Here is a 26,137-nt window from a genome sequence, read left to right as displayed (position 1 = left end):
CTAATTGTAGTGGCAGAGTGTTCCATGCCAGACAGATTTTTGCTGTTTTTTTGTTTGCTGAAGTCAGATTTGATGTGGTTCAACAATGCTTCCTCAATAATTAATATGTGACTGTTAAATTGTAATATTGGAGTAAATGTGTTAAAAATAATAGGATTAAAGTTTTAAGTAATGTACCCCAGAAGAAAATTCCATCAAAATGCAAACTAGAAGACAATCTGCTACAAATTCCATTTGTTGTAATTCAAATATATTTTAAAAAACATTTTAGAATAGCATCTTTTAGGTAAAGGGTTTCTTAATGCTGTTTTGAGTTAGTATGATATAGTGCATGAAATTACCAGATCAAGAGCTTGGAGATCTTAAGCGATAGTCTTGTCAATGACCTCGGTTCAAGCTCTTAACCTTAGAAAGGAGCAGCAAATAATTTCTGAAAATTAAAACTGCAAGGATTTAATTCTTTAGCAACCAGGTTGCTTCAACAAACCATAACAACTCTTTGCATCCAGCCTCATTTTAATGCTATAATGGAATGTTTAATGATACAGTAAAGCATTTTATCTGAAGTTTCCCTATTGTTGTCAAAGTTGCTCTGTTGAAAGGAAAAGCGAGGAATAATTTAAAAAGTAAAATATTCAACTACTGTATGATTGCCTACAGCTGCGAGGATGAGGAAGTTTCTTTTAAAAATCTTCAGCTCCCTCTAATGGCATAGTTTTTAAACTGTCTGAGGTAAATGTCAGATTTTTTTAAAAAAACTTTGTGTCCTCCAGAAATATTCAGTTATAATCTCACAATTTCCATTTAGGGTGACCTTTTTCTACAAATTATGCGTGTTTCAGTGCAGTTCAACAAGGCACTAGTCCAAGAACCTCTTGCATAAATAACCCTCTAAACTTCCTTAGAAACTAACAGGGTTATTTAAAAAACAACAACAACGATTTGGAATTATAGATTGCAAATCAATTGATATGCAAATCAGACCTGTTTGGTAGGATTAGGATCAGCGGTGGGCTTCTAGCCGGAACGCTAAACTGCGCTCGCCACCGCGGCTCACAACTGCTTGCAGGGCCAGCGCAATTTTGCTTCTGCACCTGTGGAGGTAGCAAAATCACGCACGGAGCCACAGGTGCGCCAGTGTTTTGGCAAGTTTTTTTGGCTTCCGCACATGCCGAAACATGAGCACACCTGTGGCTCCGTGCATGATTTTGCTACCTCCACAGGTGCAGAAGCAAAAATGTGCTGGCCCTGCAAGCACTCACGAGCCGTCGTGGCGAGCTCAATTTAGCATTCCGGCTATAAGCCCACCGCTGACTAGGATTCATTGTATTGTGCAACACCCACCCCCCAAATGGGTTAATTCAGTAAGCAGGTTAAATAATAGGTTAAATATGGTCAATGACTGCAGGAACACATTTCAATTTCACTTAAACCCAAAAAGAGAATTTCTCTGCAAGAAAGCAAATTCTCTTTCAACCAACCTAATAAGTTCATACAGAAAATGCAGAATTAGTGTGAAAAAGCACAGCTTGGAGTAAAGGTATTCTTGACTTTTATGAACCATCATCTCTTCTTTTCTACAAGGGCCAAGGCGTGAAGTTAGTCTGCTCTTCAGAAACTGCACACACAAGACACTAATTGTGAAAGTTCTTTATTCTGAAGTTATTTCCAAAAGGATCTCCATTCTTCAGGGACTTCATACTTTCAAAGAAGGGTAAAAAAAAGTTGGTAGGGAACTCTCCCTTATCATTACAAAGCCAATACAAAGAGCGGGGGGGAAAAAATATCTTAGAACAAAAACTGCTACAAAGTGTGGTATTTCCTCTCATCTCCAATTCTTCTGAGAGTACCTTTTTTCATTTTCGTTTCAAAATTCTCTGTTTACATTTGATAACAGAGTAACAAAAATATATATTCTTCTTTGTTCCTTTGTCCCTATCTAGGGGCCAAATATTTTGCTTTCTTAACTTTCTTAAGTTTTATGTCCAAATAGTTTTCTTTAGGGAATCCCCGAAAGAGCGGAATATAATTCTAATTAAATAAACAAAGGACTGAACCATTTCAGAAATGTAGAGTTAGAAGGTTAAGGCAATATCTGTTTTCCAACCCACAGCCTTCACTTCTCTAATCATTCCCTTCACCAAGAGGCTATGTTAGAGGTATAAAACACAATATATACGGTATATATTTTTCCTCATCGAACCATTACTCTGGATCTCCTTCCAGAGAAGGCTGGGTGGATATTGTCATTCCTCACATTTAAGATATATTGTCGATTTTAGAGCCTTTCATCATCTCTGATAATTTTAATATTATTTGTTGTTGATACAACAGCTTGGTCCAACTGTTATTTTGTAGTGATTTTACTGTATTGCAATGTAGTTTTTTTTAATTCATGGCCTTGCTGCATTTAAAAAAAAAATCCTCCACTGATCAACACTTTCAAAAAATAATAATAAATAAATAATAGTTCAGTCTTCCTAAATCTGTACTCTTTTTCTATGTGGTGGATTACATTCTCGCCACCGAGAGACAACATTGGAGGAAGTAAAAAAAAAAACTTTTTCCCTGTAGAACCATTACTCTGTATCTCGTTCCAGAGGTTGTGTGGATATTGTCATTCCTCGTGACATTTTAGAAATATTGTAGGGTTTTAGAGCTTTTCATCATCTCTGATCATTTTATTATTATTTGATGGTGAAACAAGAGTTTGATCCAGCTCTTATTTTGTAGTGATTTTACTATATTGCAATGTAGTTTGTTTTAATTCAAGGCCTTACTGCATTTAAAAAAAAAAAACCCACTGATAAATACGCAAAAAAAATAATAAATAATAGTTCAGCCTTCCTATATCTGTTACCTTTCTACGCATTGGATTAAAACTCACATCAATCTAAAAGGATGACTGTGGTGACTAAGGATAAAACAAAATGCAATTCTAGACATCTGCAGAGTCCCAGATGGGGGAAAGCTACAGTAATATAGTGAAAGTGGATGTGCTCTTCTTTTCCTCTAAAGCTGGGTTTCTCAACCATGATCAGTTTCAAATATGTGGACTTCAACTCCCAGAATTTACCACCCAGCATACCAACGTATTGGGAGTTAAAGTCTACATACCTGAAATTTTCCACGATTGAGAATCACTGATCTGAAGGTCCAAACACTGCCTTATTTCTTTAAAAAAATAAGTAATTTGTACCCTAGGGAAGGAAGGAAGGAAATTTCACCCAGATTTCCCAAGAAAAGATGAAAGGAAAAAATGGAAGCACCATGGAGCGTGAAAGTCTCTCGGAGAAAGTATCTTTGGAGAGCTCACCATATTGTATAATAGGTTGTTAAGATTTCATTCCAAATCAGACTCTTGCACGTAAAAGATTTTCATTATTATATTATTATTATTTTAAAAAGTGGGAAAGGTCAGCTTCCCCCACTGCAACAGCATAAGAATGGGGAAAATATTATGGATTGCTTTTTACATATGAACAGTGTAAAACCAAAGAGTGCCCTGCCCTGCAAGGAACAACATGATGGCCCCACAGAGTTCTCTCATCACCACAACCCCAACTTGACCCACGTATGTGCCACGGAAAGAAGAAATGAAGAAAGTGAGAAAAGCAGATTCTGTCCAACACCTCACCACAACCATGTGTTCCAGGGAACAAATACTGGGAGATATCCATCCTGGTTATCAAATGTTTCTTTCCCACCATCAAAGCTCTGCAGGAGCCAGATCTAAACTTGGGACCACGGGGATAACCTGGCCACTCAGGTACTGGATCTGTTTCTGGGGGCAGCCCTGTTTTTCAGACCAACTACCAAGCAATTCATGGTCACTGGACAGTGTGGCCATCTTGTCCCAGAATCCTTTGCAGTGTTTACACAGTTCACAGGCCCTGTTCTCTGCCGGGCTGTATGGAATCCTGAAACGTTTCCCTCTTGGACCCTGCCTGCGATACCAAACCCTGGTGAAATAATGCAACCGTGGGAACCCCATCCGAATGCTGTGTTCAAAGTGTCCTGCTCACCCATGTCCCATGTTCCTTCTGAAATTACTTCCCTACCGCCCAACGTGTCAAATTGTGATACTGATAGGACTCTGCAGAGGGTCAACAAAGCTTTCTGCGTCAGCGGGGTTTATCATGTCCAGATTTCCATTGGAATCTCTCATGTGGATCCGTTGGTGGTACATCATGCTGTGTCTCCGCCGAAACCTCACTCCGCAGTCACCACACTGGTAGGGTCTTTCTCCAGTGTGGATTCTAAGATGCCGAGTGAGGTGCGACTGTCGCCCAAACCGCTTGCCACATTCGATGCAAGGGTAGGGTCTCTCCCCGGTGTGAGTGATCCGATGCCGAGTCAGGTGGGATTGCCGGCTGAAGGTTTTCCCACATTCGGTGCAAGGGTAGACCTTGGTTCCCAGGTGGGTCTTCTGGTGCCTCGTGAGACTGTAGAGATCGTGGAATATTTTCCCACACTCCGTGCATAGGTAAGCTTGCTTCTCAGTGTGGGTTCGCTGGTGAGCAGCCAGTTCCGAGGGCCATATGAACCCCTTCTCACACTCTGTGCAGAAGTAGCGTTTTTCTCCCGTGTGGATGCGCTGATGGGTGGCGAGTTCCGAAGGCCATCGGAACGCCTTGCCACATTCTCCGCAAATATGGCGTTTCTCCGCCACGCCAGGTCGCGGGTAGGGAGGTTGATGAGGTGGCTGGCTGATGCTGTTCTCACAATCATCCATGGGGAGCAAACCGTTGCCTGTGTGGATCCTCTGATGGGCCATCAGCTCCGAGGGCCACTGGAATCCCTTCCCACACTCGGGACAGAGGTAGTGTTTGTTCTTGTTGTGAGTTTTCTGGTGAGTGGCGAGTTCAGAGGGCCACCGGAAACCTTTCCCACATTCAGGGCAGAGGTGAGGTTTCTTGACTGTCTGAGGTTTTACAATATCCCCATTGGAAGGGATTTTCTCGCCTGTAAAAATATTCTGGATTATATTGAACTCGGAGGGCCACTGAAGCAAAGTCTCAGCATCCATGGGGTAGTTCAAGGGCTGCTCCACGGCATGAATCCTTTGGTGGATGGCTAACTCTGTGGACCACCGGAATCGCTTGCCACATTCGATGCAGACATGGCATTCCTCGCTCATGTGCGTTTTCTGATGCCTGGTCAGGTGCGAGGATCGACCAAACTGTTTCCCACACTCAGCGCAGTGAAAGGATTTGGGCCGGGTGTGGACTTTTTGATGCAGGGCCAGTTCTGACTGACAACGAAATCGCTTGCCACATTCGATACAAGGGTGGCGTTTCTCTCTTATCCGTATCCTCTTTGGAGCCAAATTCTGCACTACTCCATTGTGTCTTTCTCCAAATCCCATCTGAAGATCTGCTCTATTAGGTGTCCGGGCACCTGCTTTGATGTGGGAATAAGAGAGAATTAAAACGGTGTATAAACATACTCAATAAACCATAATCAGTCAACGTATATTCCTATCTATCTATCTATCTATCTATCTATCTATCTATCTATCTATCTATCTATCTATCTATCTATCTATCTATCTATTTATCCATCCACCCATCCACCCACCTATGAACAGGCAACAGCTATTGCGATCTCCGGAATGTTTAAAATTTATTTAAAACTACCAAAATTACTTCGCTTTTGTTAGTCCTCTACTAACTTCATCAGAGTACATGTATTAAAATTCCCATTGAAGACATAGTTGATCTTATGAAATGCTGCTCAATTCGCTCATGGTCTATGTCATAGGACCACCCCCTTCCTTCCCTTAGACAATACACAACAGACAACAACAACAAACGTTCTGGAAATCCCTATGGCTGTTGCTTCTTCATCAATAAATACACCTGGAACTCAAAATTTTTAGGACAACTCTATCTACCTACCTACCTACCCATCCGTCTTCTTCATTTCCCAAAATTGAACGGATTAATTATATCCCAGGGGAAATCATGATTAGACAAGTTACTAAGTCAGTTTAGGTTAATTGACTGAATTAATTATGCCCACACAAGAGAAACTTAAGGAAAGCAAAATACTTTCTTGGTTTTGAGACATCACACACATAAACACTCATATTCCAATAAGCGCTTCAATAGTCTTTCCATTTTAGCTTACACAGCAAATAATGTCCCTCCTAAAGTGGTCTCCTCTCTGCAGATTTTCTTAGCTAGGCCTTTTCAACCTAAAACTACCCAGATAATTTGAAACTTCCAAAGGAGAGGATTTACTGGTTCATCTGCTCTAGCTGTGAAAGCTAAAGAGGGTGAGGCTTTGTTAGTATTTTGTAAATTAGATTACACAATCAAAAGTCATTACAGAAGAAGGCAAGGGTGGGCCATTTATTCCTGAAATTGCCAATAGTCAAGCTCTGCTTGAAGACTTCATTTTATTTCTTTTGGGCTATATTGTCAGAAACTCTAATTATAATCTTATCACATTTGGGATTATGGAGAGCTCTGGTGGTGCCATGATTAAAGTACAGTAAACTCTACCAACAGTCTGGAGTTTGATCCTGATGGGGCTCAAAATTGATTTAGCCTTCCATCATTTCAAGGTTGGTAAAATGAGGACCCAGATAGTTGGGGGCAATGTGCAAGTAATGCTGACATTGTAAATCACCCAGATAATGCTGTAAAGCACTATGGGACGGTTTACAAGTCTAAATGTTTTTGCTATTGCTATAGTTAGGTCTCCATTTAGACTAGTCATTGTAGTGACATACCTTACATATGATAATAACATGCAAACAGAAAGATACAATCCAAAGTTTTATCCAGACCACGGACAATAGCATTTACAGCAAATGTGACTGATGCCCAAATATGCAACCCCTCATATCATCACATAAATGATACAAGTACATATTTGAGTTGACATCTGATACAATTTTGTGCAATAATTTATCTCACACAAATTATTAGTTATCTTCTTGCAGATGCTACAAGCAAAGAACTAGTGGCTTTTTAGCTGTGGTTGGGATTCTAACTCCATCTTCCCAGGTCAAAGGTCAGGAGTAATAAAAATTGTATAGGTAGTCCTCAACTTATGACTGCAATTAAGCTTCACATTTTCATTGTTGAATGAGACATTTAGTGACTTTCTCCCCATTTTACGACATTTCTTGTCACAGTTTGTGAAGGGAATCACTGCAGTCATTAAGTTAGTAACCCAGTTGTTAAGTGAATTTCCCCACTGACTTTACTTGTCAGATGATTGCAGCCTTAATATCTACTAGTTGCCAAATATCTGAATTCTGATCATGCGACTGTGATGCTGCTGCAAAGGTCATAACTGTGAAAAACAATCACTGCCATTATAACATTAAACAGTCATTAAATGAACTGTTGCAACTTGAGGACTACCTATAGTTAATAATCAAAAAGCCAAGCAGTTCCCCCAAATGATTTAATGAATTTTATTAAAAAGTTATTCCCATGTATAAAGACGGCCAAATTTTGTTAGCTTCAAACACTGACCCATGTACTTATTGCAGACATCGCTGAATAAAAAAACCCAACCCCTTGCTGCTGACTTAGTATGCATTAACTAATAATCCATATAATTGACAATTAGCATTCATTAAGTTGGCTAAAACAACATAGGCCTTTTAATTGGCGAAATAGCCTCTTTGTAAGATTTAAGGCATGTTCTCCAAAATGCAACCCAAATGTTGCAATTCCACCAGGCAGCATAAATAGCAGTACACCTGGTTCCTATATCTTTCAATTATGATATTTCTAGTATTATTGTTGTTGTTACTATTATTAAAACATGTATTTCTAGCTCCTATCACTTTTTTGTATGTGTATATTTTTTTTATTTTTCCTCCAATTTAAAAGCATACATACATAACAACACATATATCATCACTGCTTAACAAAATTATAAACATTTATAGAATCTCTTATATGAAAAATTAATAACACATCCTAAATCATCCTATTTCAGTTTATCAATAATTAGCTCCTGTCACTTTGATGATAATGTGGTTAAACAATGCTTGAAAAGTTTTAGTCTTCGGAGAGGGGCGGCATACAAATCTAATATATTATTATTATTATTATTATTATTATTATTATTATTATTATTATTATTATTAAACAGTTGGAATTGCAGTTAGTCTTCGACCACAACTGAGCCCCAAATTTGTTACTAAGACATTTGTTAAATGAATTTTGTCCCATTTTGCAACCTTTCTTTCCAGTTAAATGAATTGCTGCAGCTATTAAGTTAATGACCCTGTTGTTAAGTAACTTTCCACTGACTTTGCTTGTCAGAGGGTTGCCCTAGGGATCCTGCAATAGTCATAGATATGAGTCAGTTGCCCAGCGTCTGGATTTGGATCCTGTTACCATGGGGATGGTACAATGATCTTAAGTGCAAAAAAGAGACAGATCAATTTTTTCAGGGCCGTTGTAACTCATTTAGTAACCTGGTCACTAAATGAATTACAGTGTTTCCTCGATTTTCACGGGTTCGAACTTCGTGAAAAGTCTATACCACGGTTTTTCAAAAATATTAATTAAAAAATACTTTGCGATCATATGTCATCGCCAAACTTTCGTCCGCCTTTAATAAATATTTTTTTAAATAAACTTTAATAAATAAACTTGGTGAGTAATAATCTAAATAGTTGCTAAGGGAATGGGAAATTGCAGTTTAGGGGTTTAAAGTGTTAAGGGAAGGTTTGTGATACTGTTCAAAGCCAAAAATAGTGTATTTACTTCCGCATCTCTACTTCGCGGAAATTCAGCTTTTGCGGGCGGTCTCGGAACACATCCCCCGCGAAAATCGAGGGAACACTGTACTGTAAGTCGAGGACTACCTGTAGAACATCAACTCCCTGGCTGAAATTTTGTCAGCTGCTCCCCCACAAGACTGTCATCTTAAATTGAAGAATTGGAAGCTTCTTCTTTTCACCATTATCATGCCGAACAAGTCCATGCTTGCTAATGCACCAAAAAGAAAGGATGCTCTATTTCTCGGGTACACAATTATCAAAGTAAGATTATTCAGATGCAGAAGTAAATCTGAATTCATCTGCTTCGTCAGTAAGTACTAAATGAGCTCACCGGCTGGTAAGGACAGCAGCCTTCAGGCAATTAGCAAAAACAAATGGCTTTTACTAATAAGAGACAGTATTTTGGAGTTCAAAAAAAAGTAAAGACTTTTCATTATAATAGCCAGACTGACCAGCCTTTTGATAGCTAGAGCCTGTTATCAGAATGGATTTAGTGGAGAGATATAAGAGCACAGCAATTCAAAATAACATGGATCAGGAGCAGGGTGGATAAAAATCAACGATTGTTTTAATTTTTTTTAAAATCAGATTTTCTAAATTTAAATCAGATATTTTTATTTAAATGAGATTTTTTTAAAAATTTAAATCAAGATTTTTAAAAATCAAATTTATTTTAATAAAATGCTTTTGGAGTAAATCTAAATATAGTTTTTTATTTAAGATACATTAATAATTTGGTCTATTAAGCATAAAATGGAGTGCGGTTATGTAGCGTGAGGCTGCATATTCTTCAATATTGGGACTGTTGGTGAGTCAACAGCATGTCAGAGGAGGAGCTGCTGTGGGACAAATTCGAAAGTTGCTCTTTAAAAATTATGTTTTAAATCGAGTTGATTTAAATCAAGGCTTTTTACTAGTGATTTAAATCATGATTTAAATTGAGTTGATTTAAAATCAAAATCCACCCTGGTCAGGAGTCCTTATTCCGAAGTAGAAAGCCTCGTCTTCTGGAGACCTCACCTACAAAAAGATATTGACAAAATTGAACGGGTCCAAAGACGGGCTACAAGAATGGTGGAAGGTCTTAAGTATAAAACGTATCAGGAAAGACTTAATGAACTCAATCTGTATAGTCTGGAGGACAGAAGGAAAAGGGGGGACATGATCGAAACATTTAAATATGCTAAAGGGTTAAATAAGGTTCAGGAGGGAAGTGTTTTTAATAGGAAAGTGAACACAAGAACAAGGGGACACAATCTGAGGTTAGTTGGGGTAAAGATCAAAAGCAACATGAGAAAATATTATTTCACTGAAAGAGTAGTAGATCCTTGGAACAAACTTCCAGCAGACGTGGTTGGTAAATCCACAGTAACTGAATTTAAACATGCCTGGGATAAACATATATCCATCCTAAGATAAAATACAGGAAATAGTATAAGGGCAGACTAGATGGACCATGAGGTCTTTTTCTGCCATCAGTCTTCTATGTTTCTATGTTTCTATGTCTTCCTTGCGGGATTTCCTACATGCTGCTTTAGAAGGAAAGGTCTTGACTCACCTGAACCTCCTCTTCCTTCCTCTGCAGAAGAATCCCAGGTGGTTTCTGTGTCGGAAGAATCTATTCAAGAAAGGAAAAAAGCCAGCCCTAAAGCTTACTTAAAATACTCACAGTCCAGGAGTTGGGTGGCCTATAAATTAGATTAATAAATGAATGAATAAAGAAGATGGGGTGGTTTTTTTTAGATCTTTTAGAAGGAAAGCTGGAAAATCAAATCTTTATTAGGGTCAAAGATCAGCATATTGGAAAGCTGGCGGGTTTTTGCCATGGTTAGTAATTGTCTGTATTTTTCAAAGATCCTGATAATATTGTGGAATCCAATGCCTAGGAATGGATTGTATTATCCAGGAAAAAATGGGCACACCTTGTTCCAAATGTATATCACTGGAGCTCCACGGGGGGAAAAAAGGTCTGCATATTGTTTAATCATAGTTGAAAAAGAAAATTGTACGGATATAACTTGGTTGCGATGTGCAAAGCATTGGCTTCACGAATAACCTCTGTTCCTGTCCTTGATTAGATATGCATTTACCATAGTTTAATCCTCAACCAGCTTTCAATTCTGCTTTAATATGTCTACTGTTTATAGAAAACATGCTTGAGAAGCATGTTATGGATATTCTCAGTCATCCAGTTCATGCTTGTCTCAAAAGATGCTTTTTTTAAAAGGCAATTAGACTTTTTTTTCCCTTTGAGGAAGAAGACGTTTTGCTTTTTATCAAAGAGGCTTCATCAGTTTTGATTAGATTGGTGTTGGTGGCGCAGGGTTCGAAGGATTAGCTCTGACTGGATGTTAGGTGCAGGAGGATAATATTTCTTTGCAGCCATCTGGCTATTAGGACTCTCTCTGAGAGTTGTTGAGGCCATTTGGGAGTTTATCTGTACCCCTCATGGTAAGAATCTAAATGGGTGTGGAATCTTCTTGGAAATGTCCAAAGATATTTCACCAGAAGAGCCCTTCACTCCTCCACTCAAAACAGAATATCCTACGAAAATAGACTAACAATCCTGGGCCTAGAAAGCCTAGAACTACGGCGCCTAAAACACGATTTGAATATTGCCCACAAGATCATATGCTGCAATGTCCTACCGGTCAATGACTACTTCAGCTTCAACCGCAATAACACAAGAGCACGCAACAGATTCAAACCTAATACGAACCGCTCCAAACTTGACTGTAAAAAATATGATTTCAACAATCGAGTTATCGAAGTGTGGAACTCATTACCGGACTCAATTGTGTCAACCCCTAACCCTCAACACTTCTCCCTTAGACTCTCCACGATTGACCTCTCCAGGTTCCTAAGAGGCCAGTAAGGGGCGTACATAAGTGCACTGGTGTGCCTTTCGTCCCCTGTCCAATTGTCTTTCCTTTCTTTCACCTATCTTATATATTCTCTTCCTTTCACGTATCCTCTCCTCTAAGTTTACTTTCACCCTCTTTTATATTATCACATGTCTATTTTTCTTCCTATGTATTTGTGTATTGGACAAATTAATAAAATAAAAAATAAAAACTGCAGAAAGAACTATGTTGTAGACAGGAGATTGATGGTGTCGTATCCCTCCCCCTCTGTTGAGGGAGAGCGGTTCAATTTACACATAAATAGCCTTTCCAAGCCAATGGTCCTCTCCAGTGTTCCCTCTAATTTTTTTTTTGGGGGGGGCGGAAAAGTATAGTGTCTGAGCAGCAGTCCCTTCAGGACTGGGCGGCACAGAAATAATAAATAAACAAACAAACAAACAAACAAAAAACCCACCCTGTTTTGCCTCAGAGAATTTCAAAATAAAATACTGTACTGTGTGTCTATAACAGTGAGCTCATAATAGGGCAACTCTATCAATATCAAAATGCCACTTAAATAGTTGAGCTAGTTTCAAACTAGATTTTGATTTTCTTTCTCTCTTCCTTCCTCCCATTCTTTTTCTTTCTCTTTTCCTTCCTCTCTTTTTTCTATCTGTTTCTCTCTCTTCCTCTCTCTCTCCTTCCCTCTCACTCTTTCCCTCTCGGCTTCTGGGCAGGTTTGGAAAACTCTGAGTTGATGATGATTTTTAAGTGAGCGATTGCTCACTGCTCAGCTTAGAGGGAACTATGGTCCTCTCTATCTATGTAGACTTCCAAAGTAGAGACCATCTATGTTAGACTTGAACAGCCCTCTCTTAACTACAACACTGTTCTTTCGGCAGTTCCAAGAAGATTCTACACCCATTTGTATCTTGAGGGTACAGATATAACCCCAAGTGGCCTCAACGTAACCATCAGATAAGCACAAAGAAGTATGATCCTTCCATTCCTCCCAAACTTCCAGTCAGAACTAATTCTTTTATTTCTCCCCACTCCCCAATCATCCAGCCAGAACTGATGGAAGTTTCTTGAGTGAGAAGTGAAATGACATTTTCTTCCTCAAAGTTTAAAAAAACCCCACAGTCCACTTTTTTTTTTTTTTGGAAAATGCACTTTTGGGACTTGAGGAGAATATCGCAGCAGGCCATGATTTTGACGTATAAGAAAAAGAACAGAATGTAAAGCTTATTGCTTTGACAGGTCTCCAAAACTATGGCTATGAATGAGGGCACATGGAAGACACTGGATTGAAGAGGTTAATAAGCAATAGCACTTAAGACTTACATACCACTTCACAGTGCTTTTACAGCCCTCTCTAAGTGGTTTATGGAATCAGCATGTTGCCCCCAATAATCTGAATCCTCATTTTAACCTCAGAAAGATGGAAGGCTGAGTCAACCTTGAGCCTGGTGAGACCTGAACTGCCGAATTGCAGGCAGCCGGCAGGCAGCAGAAGTAGCCTGCAGTACTGTATTCTAACCATTGCACCACCACGGCTCTTAAATTGAGCTATTCTTAAAAGCATGCTTAGGATTTATATTACTGTAAAAATGTCAGGTCCTAGATGTTTACTATTTTATATAGGAATGCATACATCAATAATAATTTAAAAATGCATTTAGAGAAAGAGAAGCATTTCAAAGCATTAAGTAGGTGGACTGATTAGTTCCTTACCAAGCAAACATATGTCTCCATCAAGCTGCTGCTCAGTTTCCATGCATATATCACCATGCTCAGTATCTGAAAGTACTTGGTCTTCATTAGGAAATGTCACCAATACCTCCTCAAATAAGTCAAAGTCCTGAAGATTCATCAAAGAGGCACAATTAACAAAGAAGCCCAAGACAATCTAATACTAAACTAAGCATATTTAGAAAAATAAACATTTCTTCTCTGAAAAATAAAATAAAAGGTGTTAACATTTTGGGCGCAGCTCTCCCAGAAGGTCTCTATTCTCCATACAGAACTGGTTGTTTGGCAGGGTGTTGGAGGAATATTGACATCTTATTTTAAAACTTCATATTCTGGATAGGTTTATGTAGAAGGTAGTTGGCCATCTGCAAAGGATGCTGTAGTAGAATCCTGTACTAAAAAGAGTTGGATTAGATGTTCTCCAAGATGCCTACCAACTCACCTTCTAAGGTTCTTGTTCTAAGGGGGTGGGGGTGGAAAGCAGCATTACTGCATGCATGCCAGCTTGAGTTGTATAAAGTGAGGAATATCATCATAATCATAATTGGTGATAGAAGGTGACAAGCTACAGGGAGAAAGCAAAACTACTTCACTTTCTTTGCAACTGTCTTTACACAAAGGGAAAACACAGTCCGACCTATCAAAAACAGCATCACAAAAACAGATTAGGAATACATTAAAATAGGGAAGAAAATAGTAAGTGAGCACCTGTCTACCCTAGATGAGTTCAAATCACCAGGACCAGATGGATTACCCCCAAAAGATCCGAAGAAACTGGCAGACAAGATCTCAGAACCACTGAATTATATTTTTCAAAGATCCTGGAGCACTGGGGACCTGCCAGAGAACTGGAAAATAGCTGATGTAGTTCTCATCTTCAAAAAAAGGGGAAAAATAGATCCAAGAAACTACCGACCTATCAAACTGACCTCAATTCAGGGAAAGATTCTGGAAAAGATAATCAAGCAACAAATCAGCAAACATCTAGAAGCAAAGTAATAATCAAAAGGCAACATGGGTTTGTCGAAAACAGATCATGCCAGAATAATCTTATTGCATTCTTTGACAAAGTGACAAAATTAGTGGACCAGAGGAATGCTGTCAATATAATTTACTTGGACTTCAGCAAAGCATTTGATAAAGTAGACCATAACCTACTACTTGATAAAATAGAAAAATATGGGTTAGATAGCATCATCATCAGATGGATTTGTAACTGGCTGACCAATTGAACTTAACATGAAGTGTTCAATAGAACTGCATCTACATGGATGGAAGTATGCACTGGGTTACCCAAAAGTTCTGTTTTAGGCCCAGTACTCTTCAACATCTTCATCCATGATTTGGATGAGGGGATAGATGGGGAACTCATCGAATTTGTAAATGCCCCCAAGCTAGCAGGAATAGCCAACATTCTGGAAGATATAAACTTAAGATACAGAAGGATTTTGACAGACTTGAATATTGGGTGCTATCTAACAAAATGAAATTCAATGCTGAAAAAAAGTAAGATTCTACATTTAGGCAAGAAAAACAAAATGCACAGGTACAATATATGTGGTACCTTGCTCAATAGTGTGAGAGGGATCTTGGAGTCCTAGTGGACAGCCATTTAAATGAGCCAACAGTGTGCAGCAGCTGCCAAAAAATCCAACACAGTTCTAGGTTGCATAAACAGAGGGACAGAATCAAGACCACGTGATGTGTTAATAGCACTTTATAATGCCTTGGTAAGGCCATAGTTGGAATACTGTATCCAGTTTTGGTTGCCACGATGTAAAAAAAGATGTTGAGATGCTAGAAAGAGTGAAGAGAAGAGCAACAAAGATGATTAGGGGACTGCAGGCTAAAACATACGAAAAATGGCTGTGTAGTGGCCTGCCGGCTGCCAGCAGAGCTGGCGGTAGACTCGCACGATGAGGAGGTTGGGTAGGAACTTGGACCAGTTCTGGAATATGGGAAAGGCTCTTGCTGCGTCTCCATACTTGAAATCTACCTAGCAGCTAAGAGCTATTTTCCTATTGATTGCCTGACAGAGGTTTGCCTGTGCCTGTTACTGCTTTGCCTTATTGACAGCTATTCTAATAAAGGGGTTCTATTGTAATCATCATCTTGCCTCAGTTCCTGACCCTGCTGTTCTACCCAAGCTAGAACACTGGCAACGAGGATGGGATACTGAGGAGACGGTTTGAGCTGATCACTCAAAGACAGCTAACTTTTCCTGCTTTGTTCAAGGTGAATGCCTCGGCAACAGTTAAGCTAAATATTCCTTAGCTGTTCAATCCTTTTAAGGATGTCTTTTTTGACATCGTTCACCCCTTTCCAACTGGCAAGTGAAACCTGGGACGAATAACTTGATCGCTTCAAATGCTTTCTCCACATGAACAACTATATGGAGCTGCTCAGTGACAGAAAGCATGCCCATTTCCTCACTTCTTGTGGCCTACAAATTTTTGCCACAGCCAGAGCATTGGTAGCCCCACAGCCCGTGTATACAGTGCCATGGGACACACTGCTGAGGAAACTGAAGGACCTTTATTCTCCAGCTCCTTCCCGTATTTCCCAGCATTTTACATTCTGGCAGAAACTTCAATGTGAGGGAGAGACTATAAAACTATATCTGGCTTCCCTCAAGATAGCTGCCATACATTGTGAGTTCCATGACCTTGACGACTCTCTACCAGAACAGCTGGTGCATAGCATGAGGGACTTGTGATTAAAACATCACCTCCTGGCCAAGAAAGACCTCACTCTGCTCTCTGCCATCGACAGGGCATACGCTTCTGAGATGTCCAAGAGATCAATGGCCGAAATGCACCAGACCCTGTCAATGTTAATGGCCATCTCAGAGAGAACTGTGGTTGCCTAGTATGACAATGTCACGTTCAAGGACCTAATTGACGACGAGGATGAAGTCAGCCGCCTTAAGTCAGAAAGAGACAAACAGACTGACCGCAGGCCATTCCAAACGCCTTGCTGCAGCCTCATGTCCATTTACAGCTTCAGAACTACCATCTGCCATCAATAAGGACACTTGGCCAGAGTTTGCCAATCAGCCACACCACAAGACACTTGCCTATTCAGGAGACCCAACTTCAAAAGCAACTTTACCAAATTCAGAGAAAACTGTTTTACCATCTCTAGAGACAACTCCTCTGCAGTGTCCATTAGTGACACCTCCTCAGATTTCAGCAAAAAAATGTTTCTCAATGTGCTGCTTGAGGATTAACCCTGTGAGATGGAACTGGACACAGGCTCCTCTAAGACCACCATAGCCTGGCCCACCCTTAGAACTTTACTACGAGAATTAAACCAAACAAACCTGCAGCCCTACACAACCAGGTTGACAGATTATCAGGGAATGATTTTTGTGAAATTGGTCCAGGCTTATTCAGCAGCTCCCTATGGATGAAGCCACTGCTTCATAGTAACAACAGTAACCCACAGGGGCACTTTTAACTGCTGTCACCTCCAGTTTGGCATAAATGTGGCTCCAGGTATTTTTCAGAACCACCCGCATGGCATCCAGGATGTCAACCCTTACTTTGATGACATCCTGATATCAGCCACTTCTCTTTGATCACCTGCGGCTAGTACCCACTCACTAGACCGCAAAAGGCAGGTCTCAAACTTAAATGATCTAAGTGCCAGATTGGAGTACCTAAGGTAGAATTTTGGGAGGGTTTGATTGATGCCCAGTACATTCTCCAAGGTGGAGGCTATAAAAAGAGCCCCTACCCACATGCAATGCAGAGTTGCAGGCCTTCTTAGGCCTTTTAATCTTTTAGTGTATTTCTCCCTCATAAAGCTTCTGTACCAAACGTCTCCACAAGCCTCCTTGGGTGTAGAGCAAGGCCCAATCTGCTGCTGTCAAAATCTGCTTACCTCAGATGCTGTCCTTGTGCAGTATCATGACGACCTCCCCCTGGTCTTGACGTTTCTCCCTATGGTGTTGGGGCTGTTCTCAGCCATAGGTTTTTCCCAATGGGCTGGAAGCATTTATTGCTTTTTTCCCCTAGGACACTTTCCTCCAGTGAGCTTCAGGAAAGCCAATTTGATAAGGAGGCCTCTAGCTGCTGTCGCTGCTGTAAAGCGATTCCATGATTATGTTTATGTCTGTTTTTTTAAACTCATTATGGATCACAAATCCCTTTTGGGTATCTTGGCTGGTGACAGACAAACACCCCAAATTCTGTCCCCTTGTATGTCCCGCTGGTCAATTTTTCTGTCAACTTATAATTACCAGTTGGTTTATCACCCTAGGAGGGATATGCCTCCTCAGTTTTGTTAATTGAGGAGACCACCATGCCCTTGACTGGCTGATAAAACCCTTCCATTCCTCCAAAGATCAGATTATTTCTTAAATCCTCAACTGGGTAGGGGGGGGGAGGGAGAAAGGGAATAACTCTCAGAGGACTTTGGGCCATTCAAGCTGAGACAACATGAGCTATCTGTATTGAGGGGGTATTTGATGTGGGGTAGACAGGTAGTGGTCCCACAAGCCTTAAGAACTGCAGTACTGTACAGCCTACATGAGGGACACCCAGTGGTTACCAGGGTGAAAGTGTTGTGTTGCAGTTATATCTAGTGGCCTAAGCTGGACATTGCCATCGCTGAATGGGCTGGGTCTTGTCAGAGATGCCAATACTCCAGGCTACTCCTCCCCAAAGCACCTACCAGAAAATGGGAAGTCCCCAGAGGCCCATGGTCAAGAATCCACATTGACCTGGCAGGGCCAATGCAAAGGCAGACATTTTTAGTGGTAGTGGATGCTTTTTCCAAGTGGGTGAGTTAGCCCTCATGCCATCCACTACCTCTGAGGCTATCAGCAGTGTGTTATGCAGGTTATTTATTACTATCAAGGCTATTATCAAGGCTCCCTGCCGTTGTAGTTTCAGACAATGGGCCTCAGTTTACCTCTGGCTCATTCTAGTTATTTTTGGCTGGGTTAGGCATCCGTCATGCACAGTTTTCCCCTTTTCGCCCTTCAGCCAATGGTTTGGCTGAAAGAGCTGTGAGGCATTGTCTAGATTAGGGCCAGGGAACTGGCAAGAGAACATAAATAAATATCTTATGTCCCAGCATACTACTCTAAGCCCAGTCTCCAATTGCAGCCCAGTAGAATTACTCATGGACCACCACCTCAGAAATACATTGGACAAGCTCATACACTCTAATTATGTGGTCGACACCCCAATAGAATCAACCAGCAAGGTCAGGACCTTTTCTGTGGGGGATTCAATCTATGCTAGAAATTATGGTGGTGAGCCCATTGGCTACCAGCATGGGTTCTTGCAGCAACAGGCTCCTATTCAAAATAGAGTAGACCTGGAGGATGGGAGGCTACGGAGACGTCATGTTGACCAGCTTAGAGGATGACCCTTTGCTTCCACACCAGTCCCCGCTACCACCAGGCCAAATGTAGAGGCCACAGACCGCCTTCCAACCATTCCTGCTGATGATACCCCGACGTCCCCACAGACTATATGGTCCCGGCGCTCGACTCACCTGCCTTGATAAATCGTCCTCCAGAGGTCAGGATTCCTGATGAAGCACCCCCATCACCAGTTGCAGATCCAGAGGCTCCTGACCTGACCATGCCTATAGAGCCACAGCACTGCGCAGGCGCCCAGCGTATTTCCAGGAATACGCATACGCCATCTGGGAAGGGAGGGGTGCTGCGTTGCCACACTTGAAAACTACCTAGCAGCTAAGAGCTATTGTCCTATTGGCTGTCCATTGACAGCTCAGCCGGTGGGAAAATTACAGCCCCACTATTGACTACCAGTTTTGACAGCCACCATATAAATAGCAGCCTGATGGAGGCTTGCCTGTGCCGATTACTAATTTGTCCTGTTGACAGCTGTTCTAATAAAAGGGTTCCTTTCTAAACACTGTCTTGCCTCAGCTCCTGATCCTATCGTTCTACTCAAGCTAGAACAACTCTAATGGATGCTTTATGCCAGACGCAGAGATATAACCAGAGCTGTCCGACATTTCCCAGTCACTGCAGAGGCAGCTGCCTTTCGAGGCAGAGATAAGTGGGGAGGAAGACCAGCTGGAGCCTGTTCCAGATGCACATATGCACAGAGCTGTTAGGAGAGGAGAACAACTGAGGACAAGGAATAAACCCATGAAGCAAGGCACATGTGGACGCTGAATGGTCCCTCCCTGGCTGGGAATAAATAGAAGGAAAGGGGAGTGGTGGTCGTAGGAGACAACAGTTCGTAATTCTGAAGATTTTGGCTCATTGCGTTTCATGCCACAAAGACTGCTTGCCAGAACTTACTTTGCAGTCTTTTGTCTGGGAGCTCATGGCCTTAAAATTGAACTGATTAGGTCTGAACTACAATTAATTCCTTGAAGGGATAATGCCTGGAGTTTTCGTGTGAATGTAATTAATTCACAAGAAGAAAATAAAGAGGGGATTGTTGTGACAAGGAGTCTGTTTTTTTGTTTCTGCTTAAGCTGGGTCAGAACAGACTACAGGAACTGGATATGTCTAATTTAATGAAAAGAAGGACTAGGGGTGACATGATAGCATTGTTCCAATATCTCAGGGGCTGCCACAAAGAAGGACTCAAACTATTCTCCAAAGCACCTGAGGGCAGGACAAGAAGCAATGGGTGGAAACTAATCAAGGTGAGAAGCAACCTAAAACTAAGGAGAAATTTCCTGACAGTTAGAACAATTAATCAGTAGAACAACCTGCCTCCAGAATGCTCCAAAACTGGAAGTTTTAAGGAAGATATTGGATAACCATTTGTTTGAAGTGGTGTAGAGTTTCCTACCTAAGCAGGGGATTGGACTATAAGACTTCCAAGGTCCCTTCCAACTCTGTTTTTCTGTTTGCTCCGTAATATACATTCTCCCCATCTCACAGTATAGCTTTTGTTGCTATTCCTAATGTGCTTTATTTGCATTTTAGTATCATTCACTGATGGCAAACAAAACACATCACAAAATTATTAATTCACCTTCTTCAGGGCTGTCTCGGCACATGAAATCTTCTCAGGTGGAGAACCAAAAGCATACTTGGGTTTTTCTTCTGCTTTTCTGTTATATTAACTTGGTTTTAATATTTTCTCTAAACCAGGAGTGTCAAATTTGTGGCACCACGTTGTCACATGATGTATCGTGACTTCTCTCCCTTTTGTAAACTGGGGGTGAGCGTGGTCGTCACATGACGCATTCAGTCTGACGGCCGCGAGTTTGACACCCCTGTTCTAAACCTTTTCACTAAGAGCCAATAAGAGCCAACAACAACAAAAATAAGAGAACCCCAAGAATCAGTTCCCATTTGGATTTTTCCACTTCCCTTTTCAAACAGGAAAATCAAAATTAAAACCTCTCTGGGGAAAAAGACATTCAAAAGGTGGCATCATGTTCTAGCGATCATAATTTAAGCAACTCTGCTCAGTTGTAATTGTATGTCTATCCAGTCTTTTGAAAATCTAGCTTTTTAATGGGCTTCCTAGCAGGTAAAATTTTCAAATTGGCTTTCAATATTTAAGGGCACGGTGTTCCCTCCATCACAGAATCTGCAATGCCCCTACTAAATTAAGTGAAATCTCAGAACAATCTCCTGAAACATTTAGCTTTTGATTATAAATTCGATAAGTAAAACATAATTTTTTGAGTGTAAGATTTAAATAAGAAATGAATTTGTTGACCAGCGATTAATGTAAAGGTTATTGTAATGTTTTAATATTAGATAATGAAAAGCTATACTTTAAGAGTTTTTTGAATATATAAGATATATGATATGTTTTTACAATTACTTTGTGAAAGAAAGAGATATAAGAGCTTCCATTGAATGATTACAAGGTAAAAAGGAAAAATTTGTATATGTTTGACAATAAGCTGGACTTTGTGTTGGAAACTATGTATTGTTTTTGGAGAAAAAATAAAAAAATTATGATGCAAACATACTTTTTTGAGACTTGTGACTTGAGAATCAATTTGGTCAGTTATGACTTTTGGGTAACTATTCCTTTCTGTTGATCCTTTTAAGACAAAGGTGCACAGCAATAAATTGAGGGCCAGGGCATAATAAGCTTGCCCTTTTATTGGCATTTTAGAAGCTGAGGCCAAAGCAAAAATTAAATTTCAATCAGTGGGATCAAATTTCAAAATAATCGGTACATCCACAAATATTTGTGGAAGCTGCTGCTTCCACAAATAATAAAGACTGAAATTGTAGAAATGCTACAAGAATTAAGAGAAACTTCATAATTGCATGGGTCTTAGAATTGGCTGCCGATCAGTTTCCAGTCACAATTCAAAGTGTTTGTAATGTCCTTTAAAGCCCTACATGGCATTGGACCAGAATACCTCCAGAACCACCTTCTACCGCACAAATCCCAGCGGCCGATAAGGTCCCACAGAGTTAGCCTTCTCCGGGTCCCGTCGACCAAACAATGTCATCTGGCGGGCCCCAGGGGAAGAGCCTTCTCTGTGGCGGCCCCAGCCCTCTGGAATCAACTCCCCCCGGAAATTAGAACAGCCCCCTCCCTCCTTGTCTTTTGCAAATTACTCAAGACCCACCTATATCACCAGGCATGGGGGAACTGAGACACCTCCCCCAGGCTTTTATATTTTATGTTTGGTATGTATGTGTTGTATGCTTTTTTAATTGTTGGGGTTTTATATATCTTTTTCTTTTAATATTAGATTTGTCTTACTGTTATATTGTCTTTTACTATTGTTGTGAGCCGCCCCGAGTCTTCGGAGAGAGGCGGCATACAAATCTAATAAATTATTATTATTATTATTATTATTATTATTATTATTATTATTAATAATAATAATTCGGGAAAGAAAACTGAAGAGGCTGAGTTAAACACTTCCTCAACTGCTTCTGATTTCCATAAGTTCTAATTAAAAAATCATGAATTGTAACTTTCTGCTCCAATGTCACAATTTATATCAATGCCAACTTTTTGATTACAATTTACATTTCTGCAGAAAGGAGCTCTTAAAAAAACCCTAATTTAATTTCTTAGCTGAAGAACCCTTCTCTTCCAGGATGCAAGACTACAGCTCCCAGCATCCTTTGTGTAGTGTTCTGGAAATCTACTGAAGGCAGATGATGCAACCCTCTTTGTGGAAGAGCAGAACGACAAAGACGAAATAAAGGGGTACGGGGGAAAGATGTTGAAATGTCTAAATTTAAAGATCTGCAAAGCCTATGATATTTTAGTGGACAGCTGAGAGACTTGAGTAGCTGAGAAAGAAATGAAAAGAAATTCAAGACAATTTGGTTCTTAAAAATTATAAGTGTGATGGTGATTTAGAGCCAGCAGTATCCCTGATGCTTGAGGCAATCTCTAAAAACATCTCATGGATTGGGAAAATTGCATAATTTTTCCTGATGAGAGAGGGGAGAATTTTGCCCAAACTCATTCCAGCTGAGGTGCCTCGGTTTTGGCATCCCAACTATTTGGGATGTTAATTACTCAGATGTTAAAGAAGAGGCCTAATTGCCTGTGAAAACTACAGCCTCTGCTTCTTCCTTTCCTCTTTCTGTTGAGCCAGCCAAGAATGTAAGGTATACCTCATGTGACCTTTTCCTTCTGTGGAGGAAGAAAGGAATTCAGAGCTGTGTGATGCCCTGGCATGTGAACTGTTTCAATCTATTAGCAAAGTGGTAGAAAATATGTCAAATAATATGGGACTTTGCCTAGGAAGCTGGGCCTTCTTCAGAACAATAATATTGGCCTCTGGAAAAAAAGTTAACAATTAGGTTTGATGTACAGTGTTCCCTCGATTTTCGCGGGTTCGAACTTCTAAAAAGTCTATACCACGGTTTTTCAAAAATATTAATTAAAAAATACTTCAAGGTTTTTTCCCCTATACGTTTTTTTCTGCCCGATGACGTCATATGTCATCGCCAAACATTCGCTCACCTTTAATAATTTTTTAAAAAAATAAACTTTAATAAATAAACATGGTGAGTAATAATCTAAATGGTTGCTAAGGGAATGGAAAATCGCAATTTAGGGGTTTAAAGTGTTAAGGGAATGCTTGGGATACTGTTCATAGCCAAAAATAGTGTATTTACTTCCGCATCTCTACTTCGCGGAAATTCGACTTTCGCGGGCAGTCTCAGAACACATCCCCCGCGAAGTGAGGGAACACTGTATATTGAAAATCAAACTTCATATCTACAATCTGGTCTATACAAAAAGCAGGCAATCAGTTGCCTTCCAGATCTGATGGACTGTAGTTCACACAATTTTTGCCATTGGCCATGCTGACTAAAGACAACTTGAGATCCAAAATATCTGAAAGTGGCCTTGTGTTCACAATATAGTAGGAGACCTTTTATGGTTCATTACATTTGATAAGTTTTGCATCCAACTTCTCTAAAAAGGATCAAACAAAAGGTAATGAGAAAGTCCTCTGATAGGAACTTCAGAGCTGATGCAACATAAAATAGCTGAAAACTATTGATCCTACAGTCCTCTACATACGTGGGTGTTTTGTCTACCATTATGCAAATGAATAGTATTATTATTATTATTATTATTATTATTATTATTATTATTACTATTATTATTATTATTAATGTTAATGTTATATCAACAATAAAACACAGCAAACGAGGTCATTATGCTTGCTTTAGCGGCGAATTATGTTATAATTATGTTAATAATAATAATAATAATTATTATTATTATTATTACTACTGTTATTGTTATTATTATCATTATCATCATTATTATTATTATAATTATTATGGCTTGTGGCACAGTACCCAAATGTTTAGACCAAATTTGGTTAGTCTAAATTTGCCTAGTCGGTTTTCATGCCAAAAAGGGACTAGAATTTATGGTCTCCTAGTTTCTAGCTTGGTGCCTTAACCATTAAGACAAACTGGGAATCTATCTCAATATCTACATTCAGTCATATTGCTATTTCAACTTGCAAACACTTCAGGTTCAAAGCTGAGTTTCCAATTTAACTGCAGGGGAGGCAGAAGCAGCCATCAGTCATTATTTTAAATCCAGGCTTACAATTAATATACATGTGTAGGTTAAGATGAAGTTCTAAAGTGCTACGTAGTTCCAGAAATATCATTTTAATCTCAGTATGAAAATCAGGTGTTCAAGAGATGGGGATGCTGTGTCCGTAACAAACTTTCTAACAAGGACAAAGAAAGCTAGTGAATCTCCATCAGCAAACCCATCAGCCTGACGGATGAAAAGACATAGTGAGTTGTAATTCAGCAGCATGGTGTGGGGTCATAGTTTCCACACTGCTGGAAACCTCAGATGGGTTTGAGGACCCAAGACTATAAGCACATTTTTATGACAATAGCAATCTAATCCAGGAGTTATCTCTACCACTGGTTTGCACTCCTGTAGGAAATCAGCGGTGTTTGAAAGAAATTAAAAATTCCAGTTCGTTCAGCCATTGCCATAATTTTTTTCCCTATGCATATTTCCTCCCCGTTTTTTGCACAGGGGTTTGGCTTTCTACTGTTATTTCCTCCACCACCCACAATCTTCCAAGCTCATGGATTAAAAACAGCATGAAGTGAGGTGAGCATATGGAATCAGCAGGCCACAGTTGGCTAAGGACAGCTGGCATTGCCAATAGATTACAGTGTAATGGTGCTGCTAAGGAGACAATGGATTGATTCAGATTGCAGAGGAGAGATCACACTTTTGGGTGCTGCCCCGGTCCTGCTGGGGAGAGGTAGATATGGCGGGAGTCACGGGGCTAGCCGTTCTGGAGGAAAAAGAGATCTCTGCTTAAAAGCGATCCCTTGTTCCGGTCCCGTGAGCTCAAACCGGGGTCCTGGTGACGAGTGTAGTCCGAACCCTGGGCCCAAGCTGCTGTTGCTCAATGCCAGATTGATAGTAAACAAAGCTCTCCTCATCCGGGATTTGATCCTGGATGAGGAGGCCGATCTGGAATGTGTGACTGAAACCTGGCTGGGTCCAGAGGGAGGAGTCCCTCTCTCAGAAATATGCACAGCTGGGTTTCAGGTATGGCATCAGCCTCGACTCCAGGGAAGGGGGGGAGGAGTGGCTATTGTAGCCAAGGAGAACCTTTGCCTGCCTAGACTCGTTGCCCCTGAGATTGTGGGTTGTGAGACCCTCCTTGTAAAGTTGGACTTAGGGGTTCAGGTGAGCTTGTTACTCATGTACCTGCCTCCCAGCTGAATGTCAACAGCCGTGCCTGTGCTGCTCGAGGAGGTGACCAGGTTGGCGGTGGAGTTCCCTGGACTTATTGTCCTGGGGGACTTCAATCTACCGTCACTCGGTGGTTCCTCTGGACTAGCACAGGAGTTCATGGCCACCATGACAACCATGGACCTGACTCAAGTAGTTCAGGGTCCGACTCACGAGGGGGGACACACACACCCGACATGGTATTCCTCTCGGGGCAATTGAGTAATGGTCTGAGACTAAGGGGCTAAGAAGCATTGCCTTTGTCATGGTCAGATCATTTCCTACTGCGGCTTGATTTCCTGGCTCCAATCCTCCCCCGCAGGGAGGCGGAACCAATTAAGAGGTTCCGCCCCAGACGCCTGATGGACCCAGAGGGCTTTCAGAGAGCGCTTGGGGTTTTACCAGATTCACTCGTCCACAGCTCGGCGGAGTCTCTTGCTGAGGCCTGGAACAAGGCTGCTGCGGAGGCTCTTGACCGAATTGCACCATTGCGACCTCTCTGTGGCACTAGACCCCCGTAGAGCTCCATGGTTCAATGAGGAGCTCCGGGAGTTGAAACGCCAGAAGAGACGTCTAGAGAAGCGATGGAGAAAGAGTAGGTC

At 40.7% G+C, this 26,137-nt stretch overlaps 1 protein-coding gene across 2 annotated transcripts in view; it reads right to left on the bottom strand.

Moving 5' to 3' along the window:
* Positions 1–1,679: 1,679 nt before the first annotated feature.
* LOC139154343 (zinc finger and SCAN domain-containing protein 2-like) overlaps positions 1,680–26,137 on the bottom strand; it is a 32,171-nt gene continuing 7,713 nt past the window's right edge. For both annotated transcript variants that reach the window (XM_070728803.1, XM_070728804.1), the window contains exons 3-5: positions 13,336–13,462; positions 10,317–10,376; positions 1,680–5,403 (exon numbers count right to left, since the gene is read on the bottom strand). In XM_070728803.1, the coding sequence (XP_070584904.1) occupies positions 4,073–5,403; positions 10,317–10,376; positions 13,336–13,462 (1,518 nt within the window). In that variant the 3' untranslated portion in view covers positions 1,680–4,072. The remainder of the gene's footprint in view (positions 5,404–10,316; positions 10,377–13,335; positions 13,463–26,137) is intronic.

This window comes from Erythrolamprus reginae, chromosome Z (assembly GCF_031021105.1).
Source record: "Erythrolamprus reginae isolate rEryReg1 chromosome Z, rEryReg1.hap1, whole genome shotgun sequence".
Classification (NCBI taxonomy): domain Eukaryota; kingdom Metazoa; phylum Chordata; class Lepidosauria; order Squamata; family Dipsadidae; genus Erythrolamprus; species Erythrolamprus reginae.
This window is presented reverse-complemented; position numbering and strand designations above follow the sequence as displayed.